Source organism: Penicillium mononematosum (assembly GCF_028829835.1).
Source record: "Penicillium mononematosum strain IBT 11891 chromosome Unknown utg000003l:1.0-8172316.0:1.0-8177699.0, whole genome shotgun sequence".
NCBI classification, from domain to species: domain Eukaryota; kingdom Fungi; phylum Ascomycota; class Eurotiomycetes; order Eurotiales; family Aspergillaceae; genus Penicillium; species Penicillium mononematosum.
The window spans coordinates 6,792,209-6,819,760 of record NW_026643273.1 but is presented as its reverse complement, the minus strand read 5'-3'; the positions used below and the strand labels follow the sequence as shown (position 1 = coordinate 6,819,760).

The 27,552-nt window shown below is 47.9% G+C and overlaps 12 protein-coding genes across 12 annotated transcripts; 6 read left to right on the top strand and 6 right to left on the bottom strand.

Annotated features, from left to right (window-relative positions):
• Positions 1–425: 425 nt before the first annotated feature.
• On the top strand, positions 426–2,123 carry N7519_007617 (ubiquitin carboxyl-terminal hydrolase; the record flags this gene model as incomplete). The annotated part of the gene is made up of 3 exons (XM_057294393.1): positions 426–724; positions 778–1,467; positions 1,553–2,123. 3 exons carry the CDS (start codon positions 426–428, stop codon positions 2,121–2,123), a joined length of 1,560 nt encoding a protein of 519 aa, XP_057149204.1.
• Positions 2,124–2,253: 130 nt separating this feature from the next.
• Positions 2,254–2,820, top strand: N7519_007616 (uncharacterized protein; the record flags this gene model as incomplete). Its single annotated transcript, XM_057294392.1, has 1 exon — positions 2,254–2,820. One exon carries the CDS (start codon positions 2,254–2,256, stop codon positions 2,818–2,820), a length of 567 nt encoding a protein of 188 aa, XP_057149203.1.
• Positions 2,821–3,332: 512 nt separating this feature from the next.
• On the bottom strand, positions 3,333–4,539 carry rpn8 (proteasome regulatory particle lid subunit RPN8; the record flags this gene model as incomplete). Its single annotated transcript, XM_057294391.1, has 3 exons — positions 3,333–3,935; positions 4,013–4,284; positions 4,356–4,539. 3 exons carry the CDS (start codon positions 4,537–4,539, stop codon positions 3,333–3,335), a joined length of 1,059 nt encoding a protein of 352 aa, XP_057149202.1.
• Positions 4,540–5,067: 528 nt separating this feature from the next.
• On the top strand, positions 5,068–6,036 carry adk1 (adenylate kinase ADK1; the record flags this gene model as incomplete). The annotated part of the gene is made up of 4 exons (XM_057294390.1): positions 5,068–5,227; positions 5,284–5,336; positions 5,399–5,553; positions 5,631–6,036. 4 exons carry the CDS (start codon positions 5,068–5,070, stop codon positions 6,034–6,036), a joined length of 774 nt encoding a protein of 257 aa, XP_057149201.1.
• Positions 6,037–6,745: 709 nt separating this feature from the next.
• On the bottom strand, positions 6,746–8,093 carry N7519_007613 (Gfo/Idh/MocA family protein; the record flags this gene model as incomplete). The annotated part of the gene is made up of 4 exons (XM_057294389.1): positions 6,746–7,317; positions 7,401–7,931; positions 7,984–8,004; positions 8,060–8,093. 4 exons carry the CDS (start codon positions 8,091–8,093, stop codon positions 6,746–6,748), a joined length of 1,158 nt encoding a protein of 385 aa, XP_057149200.1.
• A 257-nt stretch (positions 8,094–8,350) lies between these two features.
• On the bottom strand, positions 8,351–10,508 carry N7519_007612 (putative mRNA cleavage factor complex component Pcf11; the record flags this gene model as incomplete). Its single annotated transcript, XM_057294388.1, has 5 exons — positions 8,351–8,398; positions 8,450–8,800; positions 8,850–9,743; positions 9,851–10,279; positions 10,344–10,508. The coding sequence occupies 5 exons, from the start codon at positions 10,506–10,508 to the stop codon at positions 8,351–8,353; spliced, it is 1,887 nt and encodes a 628-aa protein (XP_057149199.1).
• An 803-nt stretch (positions 10,509–11,311) lies between these two features.
• Positions 11,312–11,800, top strand: N7519_007611 (uncharacterized protein; the record flags this gene model as incomplete). The annotated part of the gene is made up of 4 exons (XM_057294387.1): positions 11,312–11,446; positions 11,506–11,530; positions 11,608–11,617; positions 11,674–11,800. The coding sequence occupies 4 exons, from the start codon at positions 11,312–11,314 to the stop codon at positions 11,798–11,800; spliced, it is 297 nt and encodes a 98-aa protein (XP_057149198.1).
• A 541-nt stretch (positions 11,801–12,341) lies between these two features.
• N7519_007610 (putative microtubule binding protein HOOK3) lies at positions 12,342–14,984 on the top strand (the record flags this gene model as incomplete). The annotated part of the gene is made up of 7 exons (XM_057294386.1): positions 12,342–13,717; positions 13,769–13,826; positions 13,880–13,956; positions 14,012–14,124; positions 14,188–14,570; positions 14,644–14,739; positions 14,802–14,984. 7 exons carry the CDS (start codon positions 12,342–12,344, stop codon positions 14,982–14,984), a joined length of 2,286 nt encoding a protein of 761 aa, XP_057149197.1.
• A 369-nt stretch (positions 14,985–15,353) lies between these two features.
• Positions 15,354–16,637, bottom strand: N7519_007609 (putative mitochondrial GTP/GDP transporter Ggc1; the record flags this gene model as incomplete). Its single annotated transcript, XM_057294385.1, has 7 exons — positions 15,354–15,689; positions 15,744–15,921; positions 15,978–16,111; positions 16,179–16,292; positions 16,352–16,393; positions 16,448–16,485; positions 16,541–16,637. The coding sequence occupies 7 exons, from the start codon at positions 16,635–16,637 to the stop codon at positions 15,354–15,356; spliced, it is 939 nt and encodes a 312-aa protein (XP_057149196.1).
• A 956-nt stretch (positions 16,638–17,593) lies between these two features.
• N7519_007608 (Autophagy-related protein 8) lies at positions 17,594–18,118 on the bottom strand (the record flags this gene model as incomplete). The annotated part of the gene is made up of 3 exons (XM_057294384.1): positions 17,594–17,635; positions 17,688–17,941; positions 18,029–18,118. 3 exons carry the CDS (start codon positions 18,116–18,118, stop codon positions 17,602–17,604), a joined length of 378 nt encoding a protein of 125 aa, XP_057149195.1. The 3' UTR covers positions 17,594–17,601.
• Positions 18,119–18,830: 712 nt separating this feature from the next.
• hem13 (coproporphyrinogen oxidase) lies at positions 18,831–20,201 on the top strand (the record flags this gene model as incomplete). The annotated part of the gene is made up of 2 exons (XM_057294383.1): positions 18,831–19,040; positions 19,095–20,201. 2 exons carry the CDS (start codon positions 18,831–18,833, stop codon positions 20,199–20,201), a joined length of 1,317 nt encoding a protein of 438 aa, XP_057149194.1.
• Positions 20,202–25,622: 5,421 nt separating this feature from the next.
• N7519_007606 (putative mitochondrial DNA replication protein (Yhm2)) lies at positions 25,623–26,882 on the bottom strand (the record flags this gene model as incomplete). Its single annotated transcript, XM_057294382.1, has 4 exons — positions 25,623–25,677; positions 25,801–26,473; positions 26,614–26,710; positions 26,766–26,882. The coding sequence occupies 4 exons, from the start codon at positions 26,880–26,882 to the stop codon at positions 25,623–25,625; spliced, it is 942 nt and encodes a 313-aa protein (XP_057149193.1).
• Positions 26,883–27,552: the final 670 nt, after the last annotated feature.

Below are 27,552 nucleotides of genomic sequence, written 5' to 3'. Positions count from 1 at the left end.
CCATTCGTATACTATCATGGGCAAAGCTGAGCAACCCACAGAGGAAATCCCGGAAGTTCCGGGGAAGAGGGAGTTGAAGAGGGAGTTGAAGTTGAAGAGCCAGTTGAAGAGCCAGTTGAAGAGCCAGTTGAAGAGCCAGAGGAAGAGGAAGAGGAAGAGGAAGAGGAAGAGGAAGAGGAAGAGGAAGAGGAAGAGGAAGAGGAAGAGCCAGTCGAAGAGGTGGAAGTGATAGACAATACGGAGCCCTTCACCAGGTCAGCCGAAGATAAAAGAACGCGGAGAGTAAGTTGCAGCCCACCTCTTCATCATCAACGCTAACAAGACAGACCACCATCCCCAGATATTGGCATCCAGACTTGCCCAATAAAACCACCGTGGGCTTTCCAAATGCCAGAGTTGACTGTTACCGAAATGTCGTCTTTCAAATGATTCTACACATGCCCATCTTCTACAATTGGCTCGCCTGGTACAAGAAGCACCATGCCCCTCAGGGTCACGGTTGCAGTCTGGGCATTGCCTTCAGCGAATGCCAAGTTTGTCAACTGGCCAATATCTCTCAGTCCTACTGGACAGGTAGTTCTAAAACTTGGATACCGACCTTTGGGATCCTCACAGAATCGCTCTTGCTCGGTTGGAAACCAGCTGGCGTTGATTCGGAACAAGACCCGGCAGAATATTTTGATGTGCTTTACAACGCGATCAAAGAGAGCACCAAGCCTATGATGTATGTGATTCTCTACATGTCCCCAAACACAAAAGACTGACTTTAGACTCCAGGAGAGGGGACTTGGAAGATATGTTTGAGGTCGAAATCGTCATGGCGACGAGATGCGCTGGGAAGAACCCTTGTGAACCCAAATACATTTCAAACCGCCAACGATTCCTGATGATCAGCCTATCCGGAGAGGAGGGCGATACACTGCCCGAGAAGCCTACTTTGAGCGATATGATCGAACGGCACTTTGACCATGAGGACGATTTCGGGGCCTGTGAGCAGTGTGGAGGCAAAAAGACATCCAGAGACCAAATTGGAAGTTTCCCTGAGCTTCTCTTGGTCCAGCTCAACCGCACTGATCAGTGGGGCAAGAAGATCGATACTCACGTATATCTGAGCGAGCAGTTGGATATTGAGACACGGTTCATCGACGAACGCTGGGGCAACGAACGGAAAGTCGTCCAGTATAAATTGACCTCGGTGGTCTTGCATCATGGCCAGGATGTAACACGAGGTCATTACAGCATTGGTGTCAAAGGTAAAGGAGATACATGGAGCAAGGCAAATGATGCTCTAGTCATGAACTGGGACCCTGAAGGACCTGGAGGCAACCCGACCCATCTCGCCACCGGTTACCTCTTTACATACCGCCGGTTACCCACAAACGACCCAGTGGTAGAGACGGCCGCTGGGAAGAATCCCGGGGGTCGATGCCATGGAAATCGACTCCGGCCCAGGGTGGAACGACGGCGGTGTGTTCGCCGGGTTCGACTCTAGTTTATTGTCATCGGCGCCTGACTCTGGACCATTGTCATCGGTGCCTGAGTCTGTCCCAAGATCATCGGTGCCTGGGTCTGTCCCAGGATCAGGCGCCAATCTCTGGGGAAATGACCCCAAGGCACTAGGGAAGTTACTGGATGTGATGATTCCCAAGGTTGTCGATAGCTATATAGCTCGCACAGCGGATTCGAGGCGCAAGGAGTGGGAGAATTGGGCGGATGAATGGGAGAAGAAGAGGGAATCAATCAAAGGAGCACAGACTTCTGCCATTGATTCTGGCATTGGTCCTGCTATTTATTCTGGTGTTGATTCGGCTATCGATTCTGCTATTGATTCTGATATTGGCACCAGTTCCAATGAGGCTATAGTCGACTGGATCAAACAACGAGGACGACTTGAGATTACTTTGACTGGAGATGGAGGAAAGGGATCAAAGCTGTTGGATCTCGAAGTTCAAGGGTTGCACTACAATCGACTGAAGAGGAAGAAGGGAGGGAAGGACAAAGAAGAGGAAAAAGATTCGTCATATAGTAAATTTAAGAGAAAGGTGCTGGGCAAAGCGAAGGATTTTGAAAAGGGAGACAAGGGGAAGGCAAAGGGGAAGGCAAAGGGGAAGGGGAAGAAGTAGAAGTTGAGAAGTTGAGAAGTTGAGAAGTTGAGAAGTTCAGAAGTTCAGAAGTTCAGAAGTTGGGATATCCCGGAGTTGTTTTCTTTTTAGTTTGAAATTCTTTCTCTTTTTCTTCTTTCCATCACCCTAAATGGATTCTAATTCTCACATCTTCATTGATCGTTTGATCACAGAATTGGCACAGCCTGGATTTTCGAAGACCTTAAAACCACTGATGTTAACATTGCACTGCCTATTCCCAAACGACTTCCTCCCAGCTCTTGATATCCTCGACCGCAAACTAGTACGTCGAATTGTGCGCTCAGATCATGCATCCCCAGAGACAGCCCAAGAGGATATTTTCATTGTAATATCTGCTTCGGTACCGCCTTCACTCCCGGGTTCATCAACTTCCCAAGAAAAGGGCTACGAGGTTCGGCTGCGTGCCTGGAATTGCAGTTGTCCTACATTCACCCTGTCTGCATACCGAGACCCTCAACTCCCGAATCATCCGACAAACGAACAGAACCAGTTGGCCTACTCGTTTGGCGGAACGTTGGCTCGTGGCACGGCTCGGGTGTCGCCTCCTACCTGCAAACATATCCTAGCCTGCATTCTGCATGCGCGATGCCCTGAGCTGTTCGGGGTTGACGGGGTTGGCAAATTCGTCATCTCCAAGGAGGAATTGGCAGGCTGGTGTGCTGGTTGGGGTGGTTGATTTGTTTGGCTCTTGACACGTCAACGCAAATTGATGTACGATGAATATTACGCACTTGGACCACCTGGACAAAGAGTCCTTGGACACCCGTGGCAACCGCTGAAGCAGCCATCTGAGAACCATCCAAGGTATCCCGCAGATGACGACGGGTCCTACTACAGAACCTTGTCTATTCCACATGAACCGTCTGCCTGTGTCCGGGCAATCGTTGCATGGGAAGTCGGCTGGCCACAAATGGGGACTTGTCCTGGAGCCCTTAAAATTGCAGGATGATTGCATGACAGACACGCCAATGGCAGCGTTATTCCCTATGTACTTGGATATACATCTGACAGAGAAAACCAAAGTCTTTGTTCGCTCTGCGAAATACACAGACTTGGACTGCTAATAGCAGATCTTAACCTTGACCATCCAACATACATGGCGAAATACGAAAGAAGAATTGGCTGAAATATCATATGCTTCACTCATTGGGTTGAATTTCCGGAAGAGAATAAATTAAGATAACTCCCTTAGTTCTTCTTCTTGTTCTTGTCGGAGCTATCCTGCTCCTCCTTCTGCTCGCCATTTGGCGAACCAGCCTTCTTGGCATCCTTGTCTCCCTTAGTTCCACTGGCCTCCTGGTCCCGCTTGGTGTCACTCTCCTCTTGCTGCTGTCGGTTCTGGATCTTGTTATCGATTAAGTCGTGGAAAGCCGTGATAGCACGGATCAAGCTGCTGATGTAGATAGCCATCAACTGATCATTAGTCTTGACACTCATGGCGCGTGCCAACTCGCTGTTCTCGATCTGCGTCTCCTGGCCGCTGCTCCGCTGCGTCGCCGGTGGGGTGGACAGATTGGGAAGGAGGTTGAAAACATCCTGGAGGTTGCCCAGAATGGCGTGGTTGACGGGAAGTTCCTTGTCAAGAACTTTCTGGAGGTATTGGCCGATATCGCGTAGCCGCAGATGCAATCCTTGCAGCGACTGCAGCTGCGACGTGATACGGGTGGAAAGTGTGCCGACTGCGACGTCCCTGATGTCTCGGAGGAGGTGCTCCACGCCAATCTCCTCTGCTTCTTCTGCCTCGATTATCGACGGGGTGTGCACAAATGTCCGGGAGGTTGTTGTTCCATCCTGCAAGTGAAAAGAAATTTGCCCTGGTTAGCCCGGATGGCCTGATGGGTGCTTCCTCGGATTCAATGCAAACTCACATCCTTGATTTCATCCACAGCGAAGTAAGCATCTGTAGGCACACCGACTTCCTTCGGTTGTACGTCGACAATAACCAGCAAGGGGTTGGGCGTGTATTTCTTGAAGAGCTCATTGATCTCCAAATCCGAAGCGCGCAGCTTAGGACCCGAATGGTACCAGCCGACTAGCTTCTCGCGAGCATTGATTTTCTTGAACATATCCCTCATCGACTCGATAAAGTTGTGATCCAAGAACCACACCGATGGGTCTTTTTCATCCTCTTCGAACGGGACTAGAGAGATAGAAAAACAGATGTCAGCTCATCTGTTGTATGGGTTCAATTCACCGAAAGCTTGCACTCACCAGCAAAACTGTTTGATACCCGGACATTATCGCCAGAGTTCTCACCCAGCAGCACACCTACAACACGTTTCCGGGTACCCTTTGCCGTTCTCCCATAGTGATCTGCGACGGAGAGGAGCACTAACGGGGCAACCGTCACGGAGCGGTTGACGAGGGATAGCGTGTCCGCCGTGGTGGCAGGCATCGTGAAAGGGAGAAAAGGTGAAAAGAAATCGAGAGCTATAAGGGGACGATTAAAGCTTGTAGATCAAATAAAATCCAATGAAACAGCAAATCAATGCGAGATAGGAGAATGCGGTGGATGGAGAGCGATGATGCACAGGTGCTCATGAGAGCTCTCCGCCACAGAGCTGCGCCATACTGAGGCTGGAGAGCTTAGTAAGCGGCCACCTTGCACTTTTTCTCGGTGAAGAGGAAGCTGGGAATATATACGGAGTACATGAAGTAAATAATTAACTAATTAAGTAAACATAGATAGAATAAGGATAGATACTAAACATCAATTGGATCATATAATCTGTACATCTATATATAATCATCTCTTTAACAAAAGTATATACTATATACATATTCAGTCCATTCCCCCGTGAAGCCCGTGCTCTCCGAACCTCGGGGCGCTAAGTTCCTTGCGAATCTTCCCTTTCCCCATTTCTCCGTTTCCCCGTCTACAGCTTTTTCCCTTCTTCAACCCTCTCCCCTCTTACAATTCACAATGGCTCCCATCACTGAAGAGTCCGTCTCCGGTCTGAAGGACACTATCCACCAGCTGGAGGCAAAGGTATCCGAGCTTGAGAGTCGTCTCGCCAATGGCGGCAAGCCCAAGTCCGTCGCCGAGCAGATGCGCATGATCCTGATGGGCCCTCCTGGTGCAGGTATGCGATTGAACTATAACTGGAAAAAAGGCAATGGATTTTAACAGTTCAATCAGGCAAGGGTACTCAAGCCCCGAACCTTAAGGAAAAGTACTGCGCGTGCCACCTGGTGAGTAGAAAGTTTGCCTAAGTACAGCAAAAGCTCTTCCCGCTGATATATTTCCTGAATAGGCCACCGGAGATATGCTGCGTTCCCAGGTCGCGAAGAAGACCGACCTTGGAAAGGAAGCCAAGAAGATCATGGACCAGGGTGGTCTCGTCAGCGACGAGATCATGATCAACATGATCAAGAGCGAGCTGGACAACAACGCCGAGTGCAAGAACGGGTGCGTACATCTACATCCCCTCCCCCTAATTTATTTTCTTCCGGCACCCGGCCAAAGTTAACACGAGAGGTGGACAGTTTCATTCTGGATGGTTTCCCCCGGACGGTTGCGCAGGCCGAACGCCTCGATGACATGCTCGTCGCCCGTGACCAGAAGCTTCAGCACGCCGTTGAGCTGCAGATTGACGACTCCCTGCTGGTGGCTCGTATCACCGGCCGCCTGGTCCACCCTGCCTCTGGCCGCTCGTACCACAAGATCTTCAACCCGCCCAAGGAGGACATGAAGGACGACATCTCCGGAGAGCCGCTTATCCAGCGTTCCGATGACAATGCCGACACCCTCACCAAGCGTCTGGCTACCTACCACGCCCAGACCACCCCCGTTGTCGAGTACTACAAGAAGACCGGTATCTGGCGCGGCATTGATGCCAGCCAGGAGCCTGGCCAGGTCTGGAAGAGCATTCTTGGAGTCTTCCGCCAGTAAGCGATTCTGTTGGATTGATTGCATTTAAAAAAGGGGAATTTGGGGGGAATTTGGGACAACTTACCAGTCCATGCTCCGTGATGTCTACCTTTTTTCTTTTCCTATGTTTTTCTTAATTGGGCACACCGGAAGCATGGCTGGTGTTTTCGTCCACATATAGACGTGGGTTTATGCCCTTGACCGCCATGTATAGTAGTATGTGTGTACCTTTTGAGTACCGAATACACTCAAGACCGGTATGAATTCAATGGGATCTTGGTAAATCTTGTAGTCTTTAGTCTTGTTTCCATTGGCATCTAAGAAAGCAACATATGTGCGAGGGTGCAGAGCGGCCAGTGCCTGATTTGGCTTCGACGCCTGGAATTAGACGAAGATGGAGATTTGGATAGTGGGAATAGCTTCGTCTTCTTATTTGTCTGTTTTAGTGAGATGACCACCCTCCTACAGTTGTCATGTCTTCTTCGATGCCTTTCTTGGTATCCTTTTGGTTGTGTTGAGGTTTTGCCCATCTTAGTATTGCGAGTCGTCGAATCTTATACATAGTTACATAGGTAGAGCTTTACTAGTAGTTACCCAAGGCAGTCTAAATCGGACACAATTCGAACATTTGACCCCTGGCCGCTTTGCACCTTTGCACATATGGGTAGATGTGATATGTACATATATTCACGTAATACTAGAATTATTTAAACATGCCATGTACTCATACCTAAAGTTGTAGAGGGTACTCGGTCGACTCAATCTTCTGAGGATAGGTCAAACCACCCTGCTTTCGCACCTCATCCATGAGCTCCATAATCACGATACTCTCTTCCAATGGCAAGCCCTCACTCTCGAGTTTGCCGTCGCGGAGGCAACGAGCAACCTCATCAGCCTCCCAGTACATGCCCTTACCATTACCAGGGAATGGGCACTGAACCTCACGGATCTCACCGGCACCCTTCTTGGGAATGATGCGGTAGCTTTCTGGCCGGAAAGGCTGGCCATGCACCTGGATCTCGCCCTTGGTGCCCTGAATACGGATGGGAGGTCCAGCCGAGCCCTTCTCATCCGGATCAGCAGAGACACGGATGTTGGTCATGGCTACACCGTGCGATTTTTGCGGGTGTGGGCCATTGGATGGAGTGCTTGTAGGGAAGCTCAGGAGCATGGTTGTGGACTCGTCTGCACCGGTGAGGTGATAAGGAGTCATCTGCGAGGAGACAGTGGGTGGCTTCCTCTGGTCTCGAGGTAGGGTGTGGTATAGAGTCTGGAAGACCCAGGTCAAGGAGTAGATACCCACTAAAAGAGCAAATTAGCTAATGTCCCCTTTCTATTTCTGTCATCGGGCGACAATTAATGAACAAAAACCCTAGAAAACATACAATCCAAGAGAGCACCACCGGCCAAATCGGGGTTCACCATGCGGTGTGTCGTTCCCCATTTCGTTTCGACATCATCGCCGAAGCTCGTATCAGCCACGACACGAAGGACCTCGCCGATCTCACCCTTCTGGATGAGCTCGCGGATCTGAATGCTGAGGGGGAAGTAGCGAGTCCAGACAGCTTCCATAAGGAAGAGATTCTTCTTGCGGGCAATCTCGACGAGAATCTTAGTCTGAGCAGCGTTGACGGTGAAGGCTTTCTCGCAGAGGACATTCTTGCCTGCCTCCAGCGCGAGTCTGACGTTCTGGTAGTGGTGGGAGTGCGGGGTTGCGACGTAGATGACATCGACGTTGGGGTCGGCCACGAGAGTCTCGTAGTCACCGTATGCGGAACAGGGGGTTGTGATTCCTCGAGCAGAGATGAATTGCTCAGCCTTGTCCTTGGATGAGGACGAGGCGACAGCCACAACTTGGTGGGCTACGTCAGAGGCATCGCGGACATTAGGGTCGATAAGAAGGTCATTTGTGAATACTGTCGGAAATAAGTCATTATACACCCAGGTATTGTCGAAGTGAGATCTTACTCTCAGCGATCCAGCCAGTGGCTACCAATCAGTTAGCTTTGTTTTTTTTGGTTTTCATGGAAACAGAATCTCATACCCATAATACCCCATCGAACAATGTGTGGCGCCATGATGGAAGTAAATTTAAGTGGAATAGTAGAATTCAAATGTACAAAAATTGAAAGATCAGAAGAAAAGACAGTTTACGAGAGGAATTTGATTTTATGGGGAAATTAAGCGGGGGATGGAGCGGGGCTCGGTAGATGAATCCTATGTACAAAGATGTAACGTGGATACGATTTTGTGAAGTAGAAGGACTCAATTCGCTAGTTAACGCCAGGGAGATATTCCCTATGCAATGCAAAGAATAATACTTCGATGGTACAAATCAGATCTCGGTCTTGATGCGCGTTTTCTGACTTGGAGATTCAGTTCCCTGCCTATAGTTAGCTCCCTGAACATCTAAACACCCTCAAAAGGAACTCACCTCAGCTTTCCGCTTGCCCAGGACAGAATCGGGCGTGCTGGTCCGTGTCTGACGCGTCGGTGCAGGGCCCTTGGTCACTTCGGAATAGCAGCTGGCATGATACACACGACTTCCGACCTTGGTCGCGTCTTGCCAGATCCAGTCCTGGACATCTTCAGACCAAGTCGATTCGAATTTCTCCTGGCAGATGGGGCACGGGGTGTTGCGGAGAGTGGCATCATTCGGGGCTCGAATCCACGGCTTTGGTGGCTCTTGCTTAGTGTTGCCATCCACGCCTGCAGCTCCTTCGGTGGTGGCTTGAGGATCCGCAGCACCATTCTCGTCGCCGGCTTCCCGAGATTTGATCCAGTCCTACTGAAGTGAGAAATGGAACTTGTAGAAATACATGAGATGAACATACCCTTTCATCAACATACCAGCTGCGATTCTGAGCCCGTCGGGAGGACTCGGTCATGCGCTGATTGGTCTTGAAATGCCAGTCCAGATGCCGGGCTTTCATTTCCTTGCCTTCGTCCGTGGTCAAGAAGCGACGACCGCAAGTTCCACATCGGTTCGGCCGGGAATCATAAAGAGAGACAATAAGTCCGAATCGAGGGATCTTCATAGACGCGGTGCTCATGGGGACCCCAGAGGATCCATTGGAGGGAATTGGGGTTTGAGACGGAGCTGGGGGTGTAGGCTGCATTCCATGAGGCAAGATGAATGGCAGATTAGATCTACCAGAAACCGGCGTCGAAGTCGATGGCGTAAGAGACGAGGGCGTCGATCCACCAGGTAGAAGTCCACGTGCCCTCAAGGCCGCAATAAGAGGGTTCTCCGGCGCCGTCTGCGGGGGGACGCTTTGGTGAGGATATTGGGGCATCTGAGGCAGCGCTGCCGGAATTGGAGGTGGTGGGGTAGACTGCTGACGCGAAGCGGTAGCTTTGATCAGCTCGGCGAGGGTGTTAGGGTTTAATAGTTGCTGGAGGGGCTGCGAGACTGGTTGGGCTGGTGGTGTGGGAACTTGTGGGGGAGCAGACACTGCAGGGCCATTCGTAGCGGCATTAGGGGCAGCCGATGGCGGTCTTGTGGCAGCAAGCGCAGAGACCTGATCACGGACAAGTTTCAACTGATCTGGGGCAAGCTGTTGTTTCTGTAGAATGGCCTGAAGATCTACCAACGCTTTCAGGCGTTGTTGAGAAACGGGGTTAAAGGGACTGTTAGCAAAGTCAATCTTTGCAGAGGCGATCAGGGCATCCACGTCTCGATTGAGGTAGCTCAAATCAATATCCTGTCGATGAGTCTGGGGAGGTGCCTATGAGACCCAAATTAGCTTTAGTACGACAACGAAGGCATCGCCCAGCCCTCAAACAGTAATGGCTTAGATAGCTTTAAACGTGACACAGATAAAAGGAGTCTTACCGAATTGGAATGACCATTATTGGGATACTGGTGGTTGTGTGAAGGCCGAGGCATGTTCTGAGGTGGTGTAGAGCTGCTTGTCCACCCAGTTGGAGTCCCATTTCCACGATTACGGCCGAGGATGTCTGGTTGGGCCCTGGCCTGTTGTTGTTGCAAAGCCGCAGTGCGTGCTTTGATGAGAGCACTCTCAATGTTGCGTGTGATGTCGGGAGGGAAGACTGGGCGCGTATCCAGGGAGCCTGGGGCCGGCTGCTTCCATGTGTTGAGCATCTCATCCAGCTTCCTTCGGGTGTTTCCATCGACGAGAGTATAAACATTCATGAATGTCTGGTACATGTTCCGGCCAAGGAAGAGGGTGTAGGGGCTTCCAACGTTCTTCACGATGGAATCGGCTACATAGAGGGCTGGAAGCTTCTGCAGGGGGGGAGTCTACATAGTGGTTAGTACTCATCCTGTACTACGCCACGAATAAAAAGAAATCTGGAGCACCTACTGATCGAATGTGGTTCTCCAGGACCCGGGAGATAGCCATTGCGTGTTCGGTATTCTCTTTGGCGATGACAGTCAGAGTACGGATCTGGATTCCATCATTGGTGGTTAGATCCTCCAATGAACTCTTGTAGTCCTCTGCAATTTCGTCGGAAACAAGGCCGGACATTATGGCGATGTGGGGATGAGTCGATATCTGGATTTATCAGAGATGTCGAGGAGATCAATATCAAGTCGAAGTTCAGCACGTTGTCTTGTTTTGTTTTCCCTTTCCTGCTTTTTTTTTCCTTTGTTCTCTGTGGTTTTGTGGGTTTCCGAGTTGGATTTGGTCTTTTCTTCTCTTCTCTTCCTTCTGAATGGCTTCTGCCTGTCCTTTTTCCTGTGACTATTAAGAATGTCTTCTTTTCTTCTTAATCCTTGTCTCGTTCCAACGAATTCTCTTGGATCAACGCAAAGATGGAGAAATAGTCGGAACTTGTAAATGCTTGCTAGCTATCTTTGCGAGAAATGAGAAAACAATAGTATTCAAACGCTTGCTCTCAGTCCAACCCAACCCGTAACCTTCCAGTACCCTTGTGTATCTACCTGCCAGCCAAAGAAATCGAGGGATGGTGATGGAACGAGGGAAGAAATGCTCGAAAAGCCGCGTCCTGCGAAAAACCAACGGGGAGGGGGAAAATGAAGAAACAGAAGAAGTAGAAGAGACTATCAAGACTGGGTAAATGCAAGAAAAACAGCGCTGTGGAGTGAAAGATAATGATTGACAAGGGAAAGAAAAGAGAGAGAGGTGAAGTGAAGTTGTTGAAGGTGGAAGCGCCAAAGAGAAAGGGATTGTCATACAGTCATGTGATCGTGGAATGACGCATTCAACTCCTTGTCAGACTTGACCTGACTGAACTGACTGACTTCGTATAGAGTACATTCAACTCATTTGAAAAGAGATATTACTGCTTCCTTTCCAAGGTTTTCAATATGAAGCTTACATTTGCTACCCTGCTGGTTCTACCACTGGTATTGGCCGGATCGCTCAAGTCCGTCATCATTACTTTCCCCAAGGGAACGCCTGACTCGGTGGTAGACCAGGCCAAAGCTTGCCTGGTGGCTTCAGTATGCATTGTTTCTTCGTTCTCATGAAGTTGTTGATGGCTCTGAACTGACACTTATAGGGTGGCGTCATCACGCATGAATACAGTAAGTTTTACTTTCTACCTTGCTTATAATTAGATATAGAGATATCATTTCATCGCTAACCTACCTTTCTTATACAGATTTGATTAAGTACGGTTTCAACAGACGTTTCTATCTTATAACCCATTTTCTGACTATGGTTTTAGTGGCTTCGCCGCCGAGGCTCCTGTGAACGCTCTCCAGACCCTCTCCACGCAGGATACTCAATACAAACCGAATATCGAAGAAGATAAGGTTGTCAGCGCGTACGGAGACTATGCGGCTGCAGTCTAATATACCTTCTCCAATGAGATACCGGACGTTGTGAGAATCTCACAGTTCTGAGCATATCATGACGTCCGGAGGCAAACCCATGCTGGGATCATTTCAGAATTACACTCTCAGGACGATTTGGATGATTTAATACCTCGGCGTTCGGATGTACACAATGTGGAGTAAATGGTTGAGCCCTTATGCCTCAGCTAAGGGCTTCTGGGTAGGGAAACATATTGATAGTTTTACTGGTTTCTGACAATCTACATCATAAAATAACATACATTTACAATGTATTCAATATCACAATGTATGATTTACAATTCAAAGACTTGAGTTATGTACTTTCCTACATATGTAGGCAAATCGAAGTCCTGGAGTCAACATAGGGCCGATCATCCTTTCCCCCACCCGCTAGTTGACTCCCGTCCTTGTGGCCCCGAAGGCGCGTGGATCTGGAACCTCCCTCATCTTGTGTCGTAATCCCTTTGGAAATGCTGGAATTGCTGGGATTGCTGGAATTGCAGGCTTCTTTGACACTCGATTAAAACGCGTCACCAAAATGGCGTCGGAACACACGGTGACCAAGGTTCTGTTAGAATGGATCAACAGCTTCTCCTTAGGCAAAACCCTCCGAGCAACCGATGAATTGACCGACGGAATTATTCTGTGGGAGATTCTCCAGGATATTGACCCTCAATATTTCCTTGAGGAAATCCCAGAGCGCAACTCCTCCGACCATTGGGTGGCCAAGTGGCAGAACCTGAAGCACATCCACAAACTACTGCTCAACTACATTCGACACCAGAACGATGACATCCTACCTTCCGGCCTCGATCCATCGCCCGATCTCGAATCGATTGCCGAAAAAGCTTCTGCCAAGGAAACGAACAAGCTGCTGAAGCTTCTCCTAATCGCTGCCATCAGCTCCCCCAACGCCGGAACATACGTACAAACACTTCAGGAACTTAGCACCTCGACACAAGAGGGGCTCAGGGATATTATTGAGGAGGCGCACAATGGCCAATACGAGCCCATGGACGCTGCGGACGAGCTCAGGGAAGACCTGGCCAAGCACGATCGCCCTGTGGACCTGGAACTACAGTTCGAGGAACGCGTCGGAAAGGTGCTCGCGGAGAACGACCGTCTAACACATGAGAAAAAGGAATTGGAAAAGGCATTGGAGGACTTGCACAATCGCCTGGCGCGTCTCCAGGAGAACAATGACACCCTGCAAAACCGTCTCGCCTCCACCGAAGACCGGCTGGTTACATTGAAATCTGGAAAGGGTGATATCGGTCACAATGCAAAGGCACTGGAGAGCAAGACTCGTCAACAGGACGATCTAATTGCCTCCCAAGAAGCCAAGTTGACCGCGGCCCAGGACGAAATCGACAGTCTTCGCATGACCGTCGAGTCGTTGCGGGTCAAGAACCAGCGCTACCAGAAGTTACAGGATGACTATGATGAGCTCCGTACCGAAAAAGATCAACTCGCGCGCAAGGCAAACGCGGCCGAGAAATACCGCCAAAAGCTGCAAGCCAGCCAAGACTTTGAGAAAGAGAACCAGACCCTCAAGAACCAAATCAAAGATCTTCAGCAACAGCTGAAAGAGTCAGACTCGCAGCAGCGGTGGTCTGCGGAGCGCGATGTGGAACTGGAAGAGTATCGCAAGCTGCTGCCACAAGTTGAGCAGGAATGCAATGAGATTCAGAACTTAAAGAAGCAACTTGAGTTCAATAACCATGCGCTCACAGAGCGATTGGAAAGCGCGAATGAACAGCACGATAGAGATGATGCTTTGATCAGCGAACTACGTGAACGCCTCGGAGAAATGGACGGCTTGCCGGGCAGCGCGTCGCCTGGCTCAGAGACGCCAAAGATGCAAGGGACATTGCACAAGGACTTTGAGGCACTCGGTGTCAAAGAGTCTCAACTGTATGTATACATTTTGCCTTCGCGGGGTTATTGGATTTTAACCATTGACAGTAAATCCGAGAACGATGACTTGAAGCGGGAAATGGAGTCGGTCAAAGCACCTTCAGCTGTATGTGTACCATCTGTTCTCTCCAAGCTTATACTGATATTAACAACCAGCAGCCAGCCTCCCATACTGGAGGCTTCTCTGAAAACTTTGCTGCATCCGTGCAGCTGGCGCGCTCTGGTTCCACCCAAAGGTTTGATTGCCCGACATTTCGTTTCAATAAACAGAATATCTAACATGCTTCACAGTGACGACTATTGGAAACTATACGAGAACTATACCGGAGCTCTCAAGAAGATTGCAGAGGTTCAAGACACCTTGGAAACAGCCAAGAGGGACCTGTCTGATACACAAGCTGAACGTAAGTTTTTATTGCTCTGGTTCTACACAACTTGAGAAATACATGTGACTTACAGTCTTGAAGTTCGCCTTGTCAATGCAGAACAGGTTGAGATGCTCCAAGGACTCGAAGCGCATAACTCGGCTGAATTGACAAAAGTCCGGGATGATTGGGAAAGTCTCACACAGAACGTCCATCACCTGGAGGCTGAAGTTGATGCCAGCCAGACGCTGGTGCGCGAAGTCTGTGCGGAACGAGAGGAATTGCGCAAGATGCTCGACAACAAGCAAAGCGAGATCAGCTCCGAAGATCAGGAAGTTATGAAAGAGATGCAAATGCTCCTAGGCGAGTTCGAAACCCATAATAACGAGGGCAGCGAGGTGCCCCAGAAATCGAGCTTCGAGCTCTTGAAGCAGTGTGCGGGAGTTCTGGAGAAGAACGTTGAACGACTTGCTCAGCGTGCAGAGGTCAGTTTTCCACGAAAGATCCTCGCTACATCTTATTCGGTTCGCGTTTGCTGATTCTAGCTTGGTGCTATAGTACATCCAGCAACAAAACGAGTTGGTCAAATCACTTCGTGAGCGTATGAAGAACTACGAAGAAAACCTGGATGATGGAATTTCCAAAGAGCGAGAGGTAAGTCAAAAAGCTGTTTTTGCTTCGTCCCAGCTTTAACAGTATGCTGATGACACTTTTAGCTTGAGCTTCAGAATATTATCGACAACCAAGCTCGAGAACTCAACCTTGTGGGCTCAGCTTGGTATCACCTTCAGAGCCGATGGCAGAACAACAATATGACGGTATCACGGTATCGACATGGAGCCAGCACGGGAGATTCTAAGGGCTGGCTAGCAAAGCAAAGAAACGCTGTTACTGGTTAGTAGAATGCCTCACGAATCAAGTTTGTGTCTATTTCTTTTACATGTGCGTTCTATTTCTTTTTCGTTTACTGGTTTGGATGTTGATATTCCCACTATACATCCCGTCTTATTCTTGTGATTACTTCTATAACAATAGAATATATGTCATCCAAATAGAACTTGTCATTCAAAGAGCCCAGAGTCTTAATGTCACATAAATCCGTGTTGAAGTAGAGTGAGTTCGTCGCATTCGGAAAATGTAAGCTACCTAAATAGATCCCCGGAAGAAATAAAAGTTGTCTATGAAAAATACAAAAGTCTAGGTTAAGTCACCTAGCCCGAGAAAAGATAATAAGAGGGGAAATGCAACAATTATAAAAAAGAAAGTCTCTATACAACCTGACCGAAAGCGGGAATCAAAGTCTGTGCCAGCCAGAAGCTGAAGACCAGCTTGGGACCTGTCATCAGCAGCTTGGGGGTCAGACCCTTGAAGAAGCTGGTAGGGCCCTCGTTCTTGAGCATCTTGGAGACGATCTTGAAGCCAGACTCGGGGTTCTCGAAGTTGCGGTTCTGGATACGGGTCTTGATGACATCGAGGGGAGCGGACACGACCAGGGAGGCGCTAGCACCGCAGACCGAAGCGACGAAGTTCTGGGCCCAGGAGGCAGTGTTATAGTCGGTCAGCTTGTAAATCTTTTCCTTGGCGAAAGCAGATCCACCGAAGAGCTGTAACAAAAGTTAGCGGTGGTTCAGTGATACCAGACTTGGGGTAAAGCATACAGCGAAGGAGCCAGGGGCGTTACGGGCGGCAGTCCAGCCAGCACCACGGTACAGACCCATACCCTCATCGGCAACAATCTTGAACAGGCCACGGCCACGGAAGGCCTCGGGGTTAGTCTGGCGCTTAATCTTAAGAACATCGAGAGGGAGCAGAACGATCTCTCCAATGCCGATCAAACTAAAAAGGTCCCCAGTCAGATATATTCTTAGGCCCGATTGTTCAATCGTTCTTACCTTCCAGCAGTGGCGTGCATAATGGCCTTTCCGGTACCCTTGCCAAATGCCTTATCGAAGTCGGCACCGTGGTTCTGAGCGAGGTAATCGCGGGCGAAAGGTTGACCGCCGTACTTGTAGATGCGCTGGAGGACCTATAGATTTGAAATGATATGAGCTGGTTGTTCTCCCGTTTTTCTGTTGCCGATGCGAGTCACGAACCTTGTAACCAGCAGCGTAACCCAGACCGGGGAACAATGAAGTGAACTTGCGACCAATCGAGGCATTGGCGTGTTCCTTGAAGACAACCTCCTTGAAGGCGGTAGCACTGGAAATCTATCAAAGACCCAGTCAGCAAGAGGTCCACCTCCATTTGTCAGTAATCCAAATCTCACCCGGGTCTGGTTGCTCATCAATCGCTTGGCGGTGGTGTCAACCTATGGAGGTCAGTTTCTAGTCGCAATGGGTCTCGAATCGGGAGAAGATCGTACGGGGTGGAAGATCATCAACTCAGCAATACCGGCAGAGCCTAGAAGAGTCACGGGTCAGCAATGAGTCGGTGTTTTGAACATCTGACGACTTACCGGAACCAAGGAGACGAGCAGTGGCAGACTCCTTCTTGACATCCTTAGAGGCAGCGCCAGCACTGGGGGCAATAGTGGGAGCAATAGTGGGAGACATTTTTTTTTCCCTAATTGTAAAGAAATTCCAAAAAAGAGCAAGAGAATGAGAACGCCGATGGATTCAGGAACATGTGCTCGGAGTTAAATTTTATCGAGGCGGGATTTGGCACTAGTCCCGTTTTGGGGCCGCCATCGGAGAGCCAAGGAGTTGCGAAAATACTATACTTATGTTGTCTATGTATGTATTAGAATGATATTTAAGAGGTATCAAGAAGTAAATTGTCTAATCTCTTCATTTATAGAATATAATTCCCTTTGTATCAACTCATTTTCCCTGTAAATGGCCTAATTAACCCCCCCCCCCCATGGAAATAGATGGAATCAAACCCACGGAATCTGTCTGAAACTGAAAATGGATGTGATACAACATGATGCTGACTGTAGAAAATACTGCATATGTATATGTAGTAGCATAAGCGATGTCAGACATCTGGAGAGCGCTAATATCTGTGGGGGGGAACTATTTAGGGTTAGCGTTTGGGGACATTCCATGGTAGGATTAACTGCTTCTCTCGAGTATAACTATGTACAGTACAGATATCAAGTCCAAGTACTTCACTACAAAGTACGATATGCATGTACCTATACTTAGATCAAGGCTAAAAAATCATATTGCTCTTAAGTGTAAACACCTTATCTAGCCTGATCTGTGGTTTGTTTCCAAGTCGGTGCTCCATTCCTCGACGGAACACATAAAAAAAAGAAATTTGTCAAAAGGATCCCAGAATATTACCACAACCAGAGAAAGCTCATAATGATTGTAGTTGCAGCTAAAAAAGCATAGTTGCCAAGCAAAGCTAGAAAGGAAATGCGCAGAACACCGAATGAAACGCCAGTGACCCAAAACCAGTATCCGAAGGGTGCAGAAGCCTTCTCGCCTGCCCGTTCATCCTTCGTTGACTAACTCGTGCAGGTTAGAGTGACCGAACAGCAAAGCAAATGAGAGAGAGACTGAGCAACCGCTACAGGTCACCGAAAGTGTTCTCGCCCGAGTATCTAACCGTTATGTCAGTATGATTTCATTTATTAACAAAAGGGGGAAACGTACGTGATGTACAAGAAGCCATCTTCGTCCTTGTGCTCTTCGTAGATGCTGCTCATGAGCGCAGCTGTTGGAGGTAGGACCTCATCAACGAATATGAAGATAGCCTTCTCGGGGAGAGCTTTATGCGCTTGCGGATCACATAGACAAACTGTCCCACGGTGAGGTCGGCCGGCACTAAGTACTTCTTCTTGTCGATGGTCGCGATATCGGACTTCTCGACCTTCTCGCAGATGACCTGTAGGTTGCCAGTCCGTTAGCTACCGAACAAGCGGTGAGGGTCTAAGAACTCGGTTGCAGCAACCACCTCCTTCGAGAATGAACCCCCTGGATTCAAAGATACTCACAGGAATCCTGTCGGCATATTTCTGACGGATGCGCTCGGCCTCAGCCTTTCGCTTCTCGAAGGGGTGCTCGTCCTTGAACTTGGATCGCATCGTGACTGATAAGGGTCGATAAGTAAGAGCGGGTCGGGTGGAGAGTAAGTAAGATCAAAACACCAGGAAGCTCTGGTGCAAAACTGGTAGCAGTAGTGGCTTTCTTGATGGGAAGCTCTAGATGGGAAGTATCTTGGAGAAAATAGAAAGAGAGAGATGAAGAGGGGTGATAGAGGATGACAAGGGGATTCCCCCGCTGACGTTACGGTAATACCATCACGGGATCCATGGGCGGTGAGTCAATAGTCACGCGGCAGAAATCAGGTGTCTCGAGGGTTCTGCTCACGTGGATAGCAAGACATACATATGTATCCATATTATTTTTTACATATATCAGTGGATTAAGATACCTAGCTACCACCCCGTATACTAGACAGGCCTTGAATATCTAAATGAAATCAATTTCACCAATACTGGGGATTACATGTACTGCCCCGGTGCTGCCTATTTCACTTGGGCAACCTTCCAACCTTGGAAGGTTCCCGCTTATCGTGCTTATCTCATCCAGTCAAACAGATCAAACTCACCTCTAAGCAAGTCGTACGATTTGAGACCGGGGTTGCGTGGTATCTCGCTGAATTGTTGACTCAATTCAACTTCTTCCTCAAATCATTCTTTGTAAAGATTTGGATTATCGTTCTCCCGGTCTCGGTCTCTGAATTTTTGATACTTTGTGCCGGCAGCCATTCGCGCAACCAATCCTATTTCCAGAATGGCCACCCGATCATACACACCTCTGCGGAGGTCATTGGGGCAGTTGTCTGCTAGAAGCACTCGAATTGCCGGCCGTCGCGCTGGACCCTCGTTCCGCGGATATTCCACTGGACAGAATCCGAGTGAACCAAAGCCATTCACTGTCTGGAGGCCATATTTGCGCCTCGCATTTGGTGTGCCTTTCATCGGCGGAATTATATACTCAATGGTATGACACGGCACTTCAAGTCGTGAAAAAATCAATTTGCTTATTTTATTCCAGATGACAGAAGAAGTCACGGAACTCGACGCTCCATCTATGGTTGAAGTGGATGAAGCCCTAAAGCAATCGTCGAAAATCAGCGAGTCCTCGCCGATGCGGTTACGGATGGAAAAGCTCATCAAACAACACCAACAGAAGATTATCGAGGAACTAGGCAGAATCGACGGGAAACAATTTAAAACCGATACCTGGTCACGCCCCAATGGCGGCGGCGGTGTTTCGTGTGTGCTACAGGACGGAAACGTCTTCGAGAAGGCGGGTGTCAACGTCTCCGTGGTGTACGGCAAACTGCCCCGGCCGGCCATTGAGAAGATGCGTGCCGATCACAAGTCATTTGTTGGCTCAGATGTGGACTCGCTCGATTTCTTCGCCGCCGGTCTCTCGCTGGTCTTGCACCCACACAATCCCATGGCTCCGACGGTGCATCTCAACTACCGCTACTTCGAGACATCAGATCCCAAGGACCCTATCAACGGGGACAAGAACTGGTGGTTCGGAGGTGGCACAGATCTGACCCCGACCTACCTCTTCCCGGAGGATGCTCAGCACTTCCACAAGACCATTAAGGATACCTGCGATCGCCACGATGCCACGTACTACCCCAAGTTCAAGGCCTGGTGTGACAAGTACTTCTACATCCCCCACCGTGGCGAATGTCGTGGCGTGGGAGGTATCTTCTTCGATGATCTCGACGCCAGCTTCCTTCAAACTTCCGCTGGCTCCTCCTCCAACCCTCAGGAGACACTGTTCTCGTTTGTTTCCGACAGTCTGGCGTCTTTCCTTCCTTCCTACGTGCCCATCATTGAGCGACGCAAAGACATGCTGTACTCTCCGGAACAAAAGGAGTGGCAACAGCTTCGCCGGGGCCGCTATGTGGAGTTCAACCTTGTCTATGATCGCGGAACTAGCTTTGGCTTGCGCACACCCAATGCCCGCATTGAAAGTATCTTGATGAGTCTCCCACGTACCGCTAGCTGGGCTTACATGGACCCTGTCTCTGGCACAAGGACAGAGAACATGCCTGTCGATGAAGATGACCTGACAGAGGATAAGACCAGCGAGAAGGAGATTATGGACGTGCTGCGCCACCCCCGACAGTGGGCATGATTGGTCCATATGCCATGTTCAGTATAAGGGGTCATGGTGTTTTCTTGATTTATATGTATACTACCTAACAAACATTGTAGATTAAATGTGAATAATTGTCGGACTGGATATCTCTACAGTCATCTCCATGGCAGTCCTAAGCAAAAGAGACAAATCCCCACAACTGATAAAGGGATTATCACTCTCGATCGACTTGAGACTGTTACCCTGAAACCTCTTCTCAACTCCTCTACACTCCCGAAGAACTGAATCAGTCTAACCTTGAAGTCTATAGATATGACTAGAGCTGATATAAAGATGCCACCACGGCGCCCACGGAATATCCCGTGCTCCTCTTACACTCAACTTTTGCTGACAATTTGGAAACTACTGCGCATCATCATCCACGGGTAGCGTTTGCCACAATTGTCTAAATCTGGGCCTGGAACGAGAATGTTTTATCGCTTCTCAGTGCCGTCATCCATCTTATAGGTCCCTAGACCACGTCCGGTTAGGTTTTGTTTTATATATTATATTCTCATCTGCCTTCCATCCCATTGGTAAGATGGCCGAGTTGGTCCAAGGCGCCAGGTTAAGGTATACCTTAACTCCACAACTAGCAATAGTTTCCTGGTCTCGAAAGGGGCGTGGGTTCGAATCCCACTCTTATCAATATTCTTTTTGTTTTTGCCTATTCAGCCTCAAATCAAGGCCTTTTTTTTTTAGCTCAATTGGGTGATTTATGGTGGTCGGTTGAAATTTTTAGGGTTGTGGTATCAAAAGTTGGTTCTGCAGGAAGTTGACAATGAGTGGAATTTATTCAGATGCCATATCTTTCGAAATTAAACGCCCTATTAGACTATTGACTAGGCTATTTCTCCTAGTAACGGCCTAGGTCTTATTGGAGAAGTAGATACTATCAGACGAACGAATCAACTTTTCTTGGTCGTCCATACTCGGCCATGATGACAATGAGAAGATATCAATCACACGCGGCAATAATCGGATCTGAAAGCCGATCTAAACGAGAAGAGCCATAAGGAAAATACAGATATGGTGCCATGTCGGCATACCTTTCTATTTTAGCTAGCCTGTACAATACTTCCGATCAGTAAAGATGAAGTATATAAAGCTCCTGCTTAGCTGTCCAGGACTCTCTCCTTTTCCATCTGGCTCTCCGTTTCCATGACCAGGTAGTTCAATGATAAAACCATAGAAGGTCGGGTTGTTAATGCTGTGCTATTATGCTGATGGATTCTCACACTCTTCATCAGTTATCCCCAAACCCCGATGGTAATGGTTATCGATAAATCAATCTTTGTATTCGGTGACAATAGCCATACATGTTATGTATTCTTCTATTATTACGCCCTGACATGGTCAGAAGGTTATGTTCTAAGAAAGCGGTTTGTTTGCGAACCACTATACTAGTAGCAGTCAATATAGTCAGGTTTAGTAGGCTAACACATCCACCACTCACCACGAAGCCACAGAGAACCATGGCACATCCCATAGACGAGCATTTACTGCAGTTTTAATATGTTTTATAATAATATCAATATGTATCCCCGGGGGCTTTGAGCAAAAATATAAAGCATTTCGCTAAAAAGACGTTCAAAGGAGAACATCCTCTAGACGTCTTGCCCTAACAGCCACTGGTATACAAGATGGATTTCCATTACCCCCCTTCATACATGAAGCTCTAACTGCATACTTACTACTGGTTTTTCTTCCTCCTTCTTTCCTTGTACTAGGCCATGCATCACTCTGACACTTGCTAGGGTTCATAAAACGTACTGGGACTTTGAATTTCTCATATTTGAGATGGTGCCTCTTCATGGGTGGCTTGATATACTGTCCCAATTAAAATACAATAGTGTTTCCTTCTTGTGTCTATATTACCCAGTTATAAGATTATAGGTTAAAGTGAAGCACTTGCCGACGTATATACTCGACGCACAAAAATGAAGAAATTTTCTTCCCGAGCCAACCCGCCACTCCATTCCGTACACAATTCTCGACTGCAAAACGCACCAGCTGCAAAAAGCAAGTAATATGAGCAAAAACAAAAGAATATTGATAAGAGTGGGATTCGAACCCACGCCCCTTTCGAGACCAGGAAACTATTGCTAGTTATGGAGTTAAGGTATACCTTAACCTGGCGCCTTGGACCAACTCGGCCATCTTACCAATTGGTTGGAAAGCAGATAAGAATATGACTACATGAACCAAAAACAAAATAGACCTATAAGATAGATGAAGGCTAGGGACTTAGTAAAGTATCCTATTCTAGTGCCCTCTAGATTTAAATGATTATGGTAAACGCTAGGATAATGCGTAATTGTTTCCAATACTAGTACCCATTAATTGAACCCTTGATAGAACAGTCTATAACTTGAAATTGGTCCATTATCTTACGAATGAATGTTATACTTTGAGCACATTATGTCGCCCCATTGGGGGATCTTGCATACCTAGGTAGATTATGGGTGATCTAGAGGCTTGGTCCACGAGCTGTTGATTCGATTATGAAGTATATCAAGCCTTGGGTACATTGATTCTGCATTAAGTGTTTCGCTGGAACTGCGGAGGGAATGGACCATTGATAACGTAGTTAGAAAAGATTCAGATCTTAACAAACTCCAATCCTCAAATGACATTAATGTCGGGCCATTTGTACCGGTGCCGAGTATGTAAGGATAGTCCCAACCGGGTTATCAACGAAGAAATGGCCGTGGACCCCCGGAGCTTGTACATACCTAGGTACATATGTATGCTGCCTTAGCTCCTACGTATGACATGATCCGCATTTCACCGCAATACCGTGTAGATACGCTACGAACCATCACAACATCATATTCTCCTTGAAAGCCTAATCCACTGTCATGGATTCCTGCAGTACCATTTTGTGAAGTACCTGCTGGTTTTCATTATAAGTCCCCCCCATCGCGCCCTCCGCAAGGAAATCTTACTACTCTATCTTCAAGACGACCTAGGTACGGTAGTATAGTTTAAAAAAAAAAAAGTTTACTACTACATATTATCTTTACTAAGTTCATGGCGCTATGGACCACTGAGCGATACGAACATGGGTAGTGAATCCGAGTGTCAGGTTCACACTCCATGTCATGGTCTTCCGACACCAGAAACGCCGATAATGGAATCGACAGACACTAGGGTAATTTTTTACGAGATCCTATTCGGGGAGCATATCCCTGATGTTGAAGAAATCATCCCTCGAAATCTAGCTCAAACCGTTGCGAGCATTACGAAGGACTTCGACCTCAGGCTAGGAAGGATATCCCTGTTCTGGTCTAACTGGAGTGAAGTATTCCAACTGCCGTTTTGGTAAGAAGCTAGACCAATTCACGTTGGAGACAGACATTAACCATGTGACACCATGACTAGCAGCATACTTTCAGACTTCCTCCTTCTCTTCACTCGCTGCCTTCTCTCTATTAACGTACACATCCTGCTTGCTCATTTTTCTGTTTTTCTATCCGACTCTTTACAAAGACTCTTCACCATGAACTTTCTGTGGGTATATTTCAACAGCCAAAGCAAGGCACTGACTGGATATTGGGTATGCTTTCTTCTAAGTCAGTACCGACTCCTGTGGCTTTCCTTCCGGAGTTCCGTTTGACTAAAATATTAAGCAGCCCTGGAGGTATGTGGAACGTAAATTGGCCGATTATCGGGCCTGGAAAGTCAGACATCCGACCCCTGGCCGCTCCGTGCTACGTTGCTTTAGCATTACTACCATCATGAGGATGTGACATCAATGCACGTGTAGCTATCTATATATATCTTCTAGCCCCAGTGCATACACAGCCCTACGTGTGTAGGGGTAGTTATCGTAGGCATATGGTTAGTAGGACAACTAGTATGTATAGGTTGATTAAAGGCTTTTTTGACAGATAAGCTGGTTCTTATGCTCATCTATCGGGGGGAACGACAGCTGGGTTCCTAAGAGAAGGTTAGCCAGTTGATTAAAGCCATATAACGTCTATTCAGGCCAACAAAAGCATATATTGAGAATATAAACAGACGTAATACCCATCACTTTGGCTAAACGACGGTACATAATAGAGCCAGACAACAAAGGTATCTTTATACAATCCCTGTAAATCTTCTAGGCAGCAAACACAGCCCTACTACTTACACCAAGTAATAAGGATAACACTTTAGGAAGGCCCCTAACTTGTTGTTGGCAAAGCATTATAAAAAGAACATATATCACACATTATGTGATATATAATTAACTATCGACGAAACGCTGTAACAACCTCATTGCTAAAAGAGAAAGGTTGTACGGCAAACTTTCTACCTAAAAGAAACCCTAAGTTATAGGCGGAGCATCCAGCAATCATTATACTACCACATCATTCAACTATTTATAATCTCAAAAAAAAAAAAAAAGGAGAAACGGAGAACAACCGGGGATGTTCAAAAAGCAAAAAGAATATGATAAGAGTGGGATTCGAACCCACGCCCCTTTCGAGACCAGGAAACTATTGCTAGTTATGGAGTTAAGGTATACCTTAACCTGGCGCCTTGGACCAACTCGGCCATCTTACCAATTGGTTGAAAAGCAGACGAAAATATGACTACATGAACCAAAACCGAAATAGTCCCGACTAACAGGCATGTTCACTCTCTAATAATCTAAAGCATGTGAACTGTCGGCCGATACCCGCAATTACCCCGACAATTTAGCCATATGATAATACTCACAGACCCCCAATCTATATTGTATTCGGAGTAACCGACGGACAGACGGGATTCCAGCCGTGTTCTGATTCCCATAAGCCGAGGTCAAAGCCCGTGGCCGTTGGACCGCTACCTAGGTACACGGAGTAGATTCTACATACCGCAAGTGCTACGCAAGAGCGGAATACACAAATTATCTAGCGCAAACTCTAGGAATAATAATCTAGGGCAAGCTGAGACAGGTACTTAATCCTTTCTGTCGTTTGTCGTCATTAGTATCGTCGGTCGTCGGTTTGAAGGGTTGAAATGGCCGATTCGCGCACCGAACATCGGCTGATGTTTTGTCTGGGGGTTTGATGTTGACACTAAACGGGGATTTGTCGGTTGTCGGAACTAAAGGTTCGGAGAATTAAATTCATGTTTTAGAATAAGGCCTTATTGCATTGGCTATTGCCATTGTATATCGGAATTGTAGTTCCGGTCTTCAATTGGGACTCGAATCCTTGACTTGGCAAATGAGATGAAAATATGAGACCGCGATCAATACAAGAAAGTGAACAAGAAGACAAATCTGGGTAAAAGATGAGGAGAACCGCAAATGTATTCAATGGGTATCGGGTCTGTCCATACTCCAGACTAATTATGAAGTTATATGAGCGAATGCATCTAGACTAAAAAAAAAACTTCCATTCCGAAAACCACTGCACGGCAGAAGGGTATCTCAAACCTTCTCTAGTGCTTCGCGGTGACTTTGTCGCCGGTCAGTTTTTCGACTGCTTCTTTGGCCCTATTCGGTGGAAAGGAGATCTGGTTAGCCCGAGGTCTCACATGAAAAAGAGGTAAGGTGGATCGCAATGACGACAGAATAAGGGGAAAATCTGGAGAATGGAGGGGAAAGTGGAACACTTACATGTCACCAAGAGCAACCATGCAGACGGTCTGCCAGATGCCCAGACCGACACGGGGAGCCACACCACGGTAGAGGCCACGGATGCCGTTGTTGTCGTAGATGTACTTGAAAGTCTTGCCGACGGTCAAGTTCTTGGGGCGGTTAGGGTCAGGAGTCTTGCTCTGCATCTCGACACGGATAACCTCAATCGGCTGGTTCCAGGCGGACAGACCACCACCGAGACTCGAAGCCAAGATTTTTTCCCAGGCAGACAGCTTGACGCCGTCCTCCTTGCCAGCAACCTTGCGGATAGCCGACTCAGCGAGTCGGGACAGACCGAAGCGAGAACCCCAGTTGGTAGTCTGGCGAATGGCGACGGCGTTGACACCACGGTTGATACCGCGGATGCCCTCCTTGCGGTAGATATCCATGAAGGTCTGGAAAGTGCCGGGAGGCTTAACACCGGAGGCGGCCATCTTGTGCTTGGTAATCTCGACCGTCTTCATGCAGGTACAGAAACCCATAGTAGCGTAGGCCTGAGCGACACCACCAGCCATGCCACCGCTGATACCGGACACGAAGTCATTGGCGCCGAAGGTGCGAGCGTAGTATTCGGCCTCGGAGGCGACGAAGAGGAGAACCGCACCCTTGGTGGATGCCTCAATCCAGGCCCACGGAATGAGTCCCTGGTAGTCTAAACATCCGATCTCGCAATTAGTTTTGAGTCCATCATATCTTGCGGGTCCGGGCCCCCACGCGCTAGCTAGACAGGTCGGGGGAAATTGGAAGCGGGTAATGAATGGATGTAGAAGCGGGTATTGAATGGACACTTACAACCGAAAATGCCGCCACGGCCCCAAATCCGACCCATAGCGCCCGCGAAGCTATCGCCCCGGTTTGCGGCCATGGTTGTCTTGATCACCTCCAGCGGCTTGGGGATGGTTAGTTTGCGTTGTTTACTATATGAATATTGAGGTATGCCATACCTGTCCCAGTGATGTAACCTCAAACAAGTTCAATCCTGCGCCCAGCAACAAGTTGCTGAACTTGACGGGCTTCTTCTCGAGCTTAGGGGCCGAGGCCGCGGACGTAGTTGTAGACATTCTGGGATGATGGATGCGCTGAAAGGGGCCCTGACCAAGGGATATAGGGGGCTTCGTGCGTTTTAAAGAGGGAGGACTAAGAAAGTCGGAAGAAGATGGATTGACAAGGTGCGTAGGAAGTGGAATGGAAGAGAGGAAAGAGAGAGGAAGGCAGAATGTCTTATAGGGTCGGGGGAATCAAAGCTTTGGGACAAGTAAGCTGGGGGACAACTTAGTACCAGGTACATCGAATCATTAAAGTTTCCACTCATACCATTGGGTACTCGGTACCTCCCATACCAGCCACGGAAGGAATCCACCGTAATTCGGAGCAGTTCACAAAGTACTTTATGTTATTTTTATTTTTAATTTTTAATTTTTATAAGATCTTATATCTGTTTCCTTTTACAATACATATTATATGTAGTTATATATTATATACAATTCTGTCTATATTGTATTGTTTATATGTTGTATGTTGACATGTGGAGACGTTGAGTGTTCCCAACAATATCCGCATGTGATCGATTCAACACAGGTAGTCGTCAGACCGTGTGATATCCTACGCTGTACCTTTAGTCCCGTCAACTGGAGAATTCAAGTAGTTTCGTCTCTTGACACATATACTATACAATTACGGAATATACCGTGTTCTTTTGCTTTCCTTTACATGTACAGAGAAGATAAACTG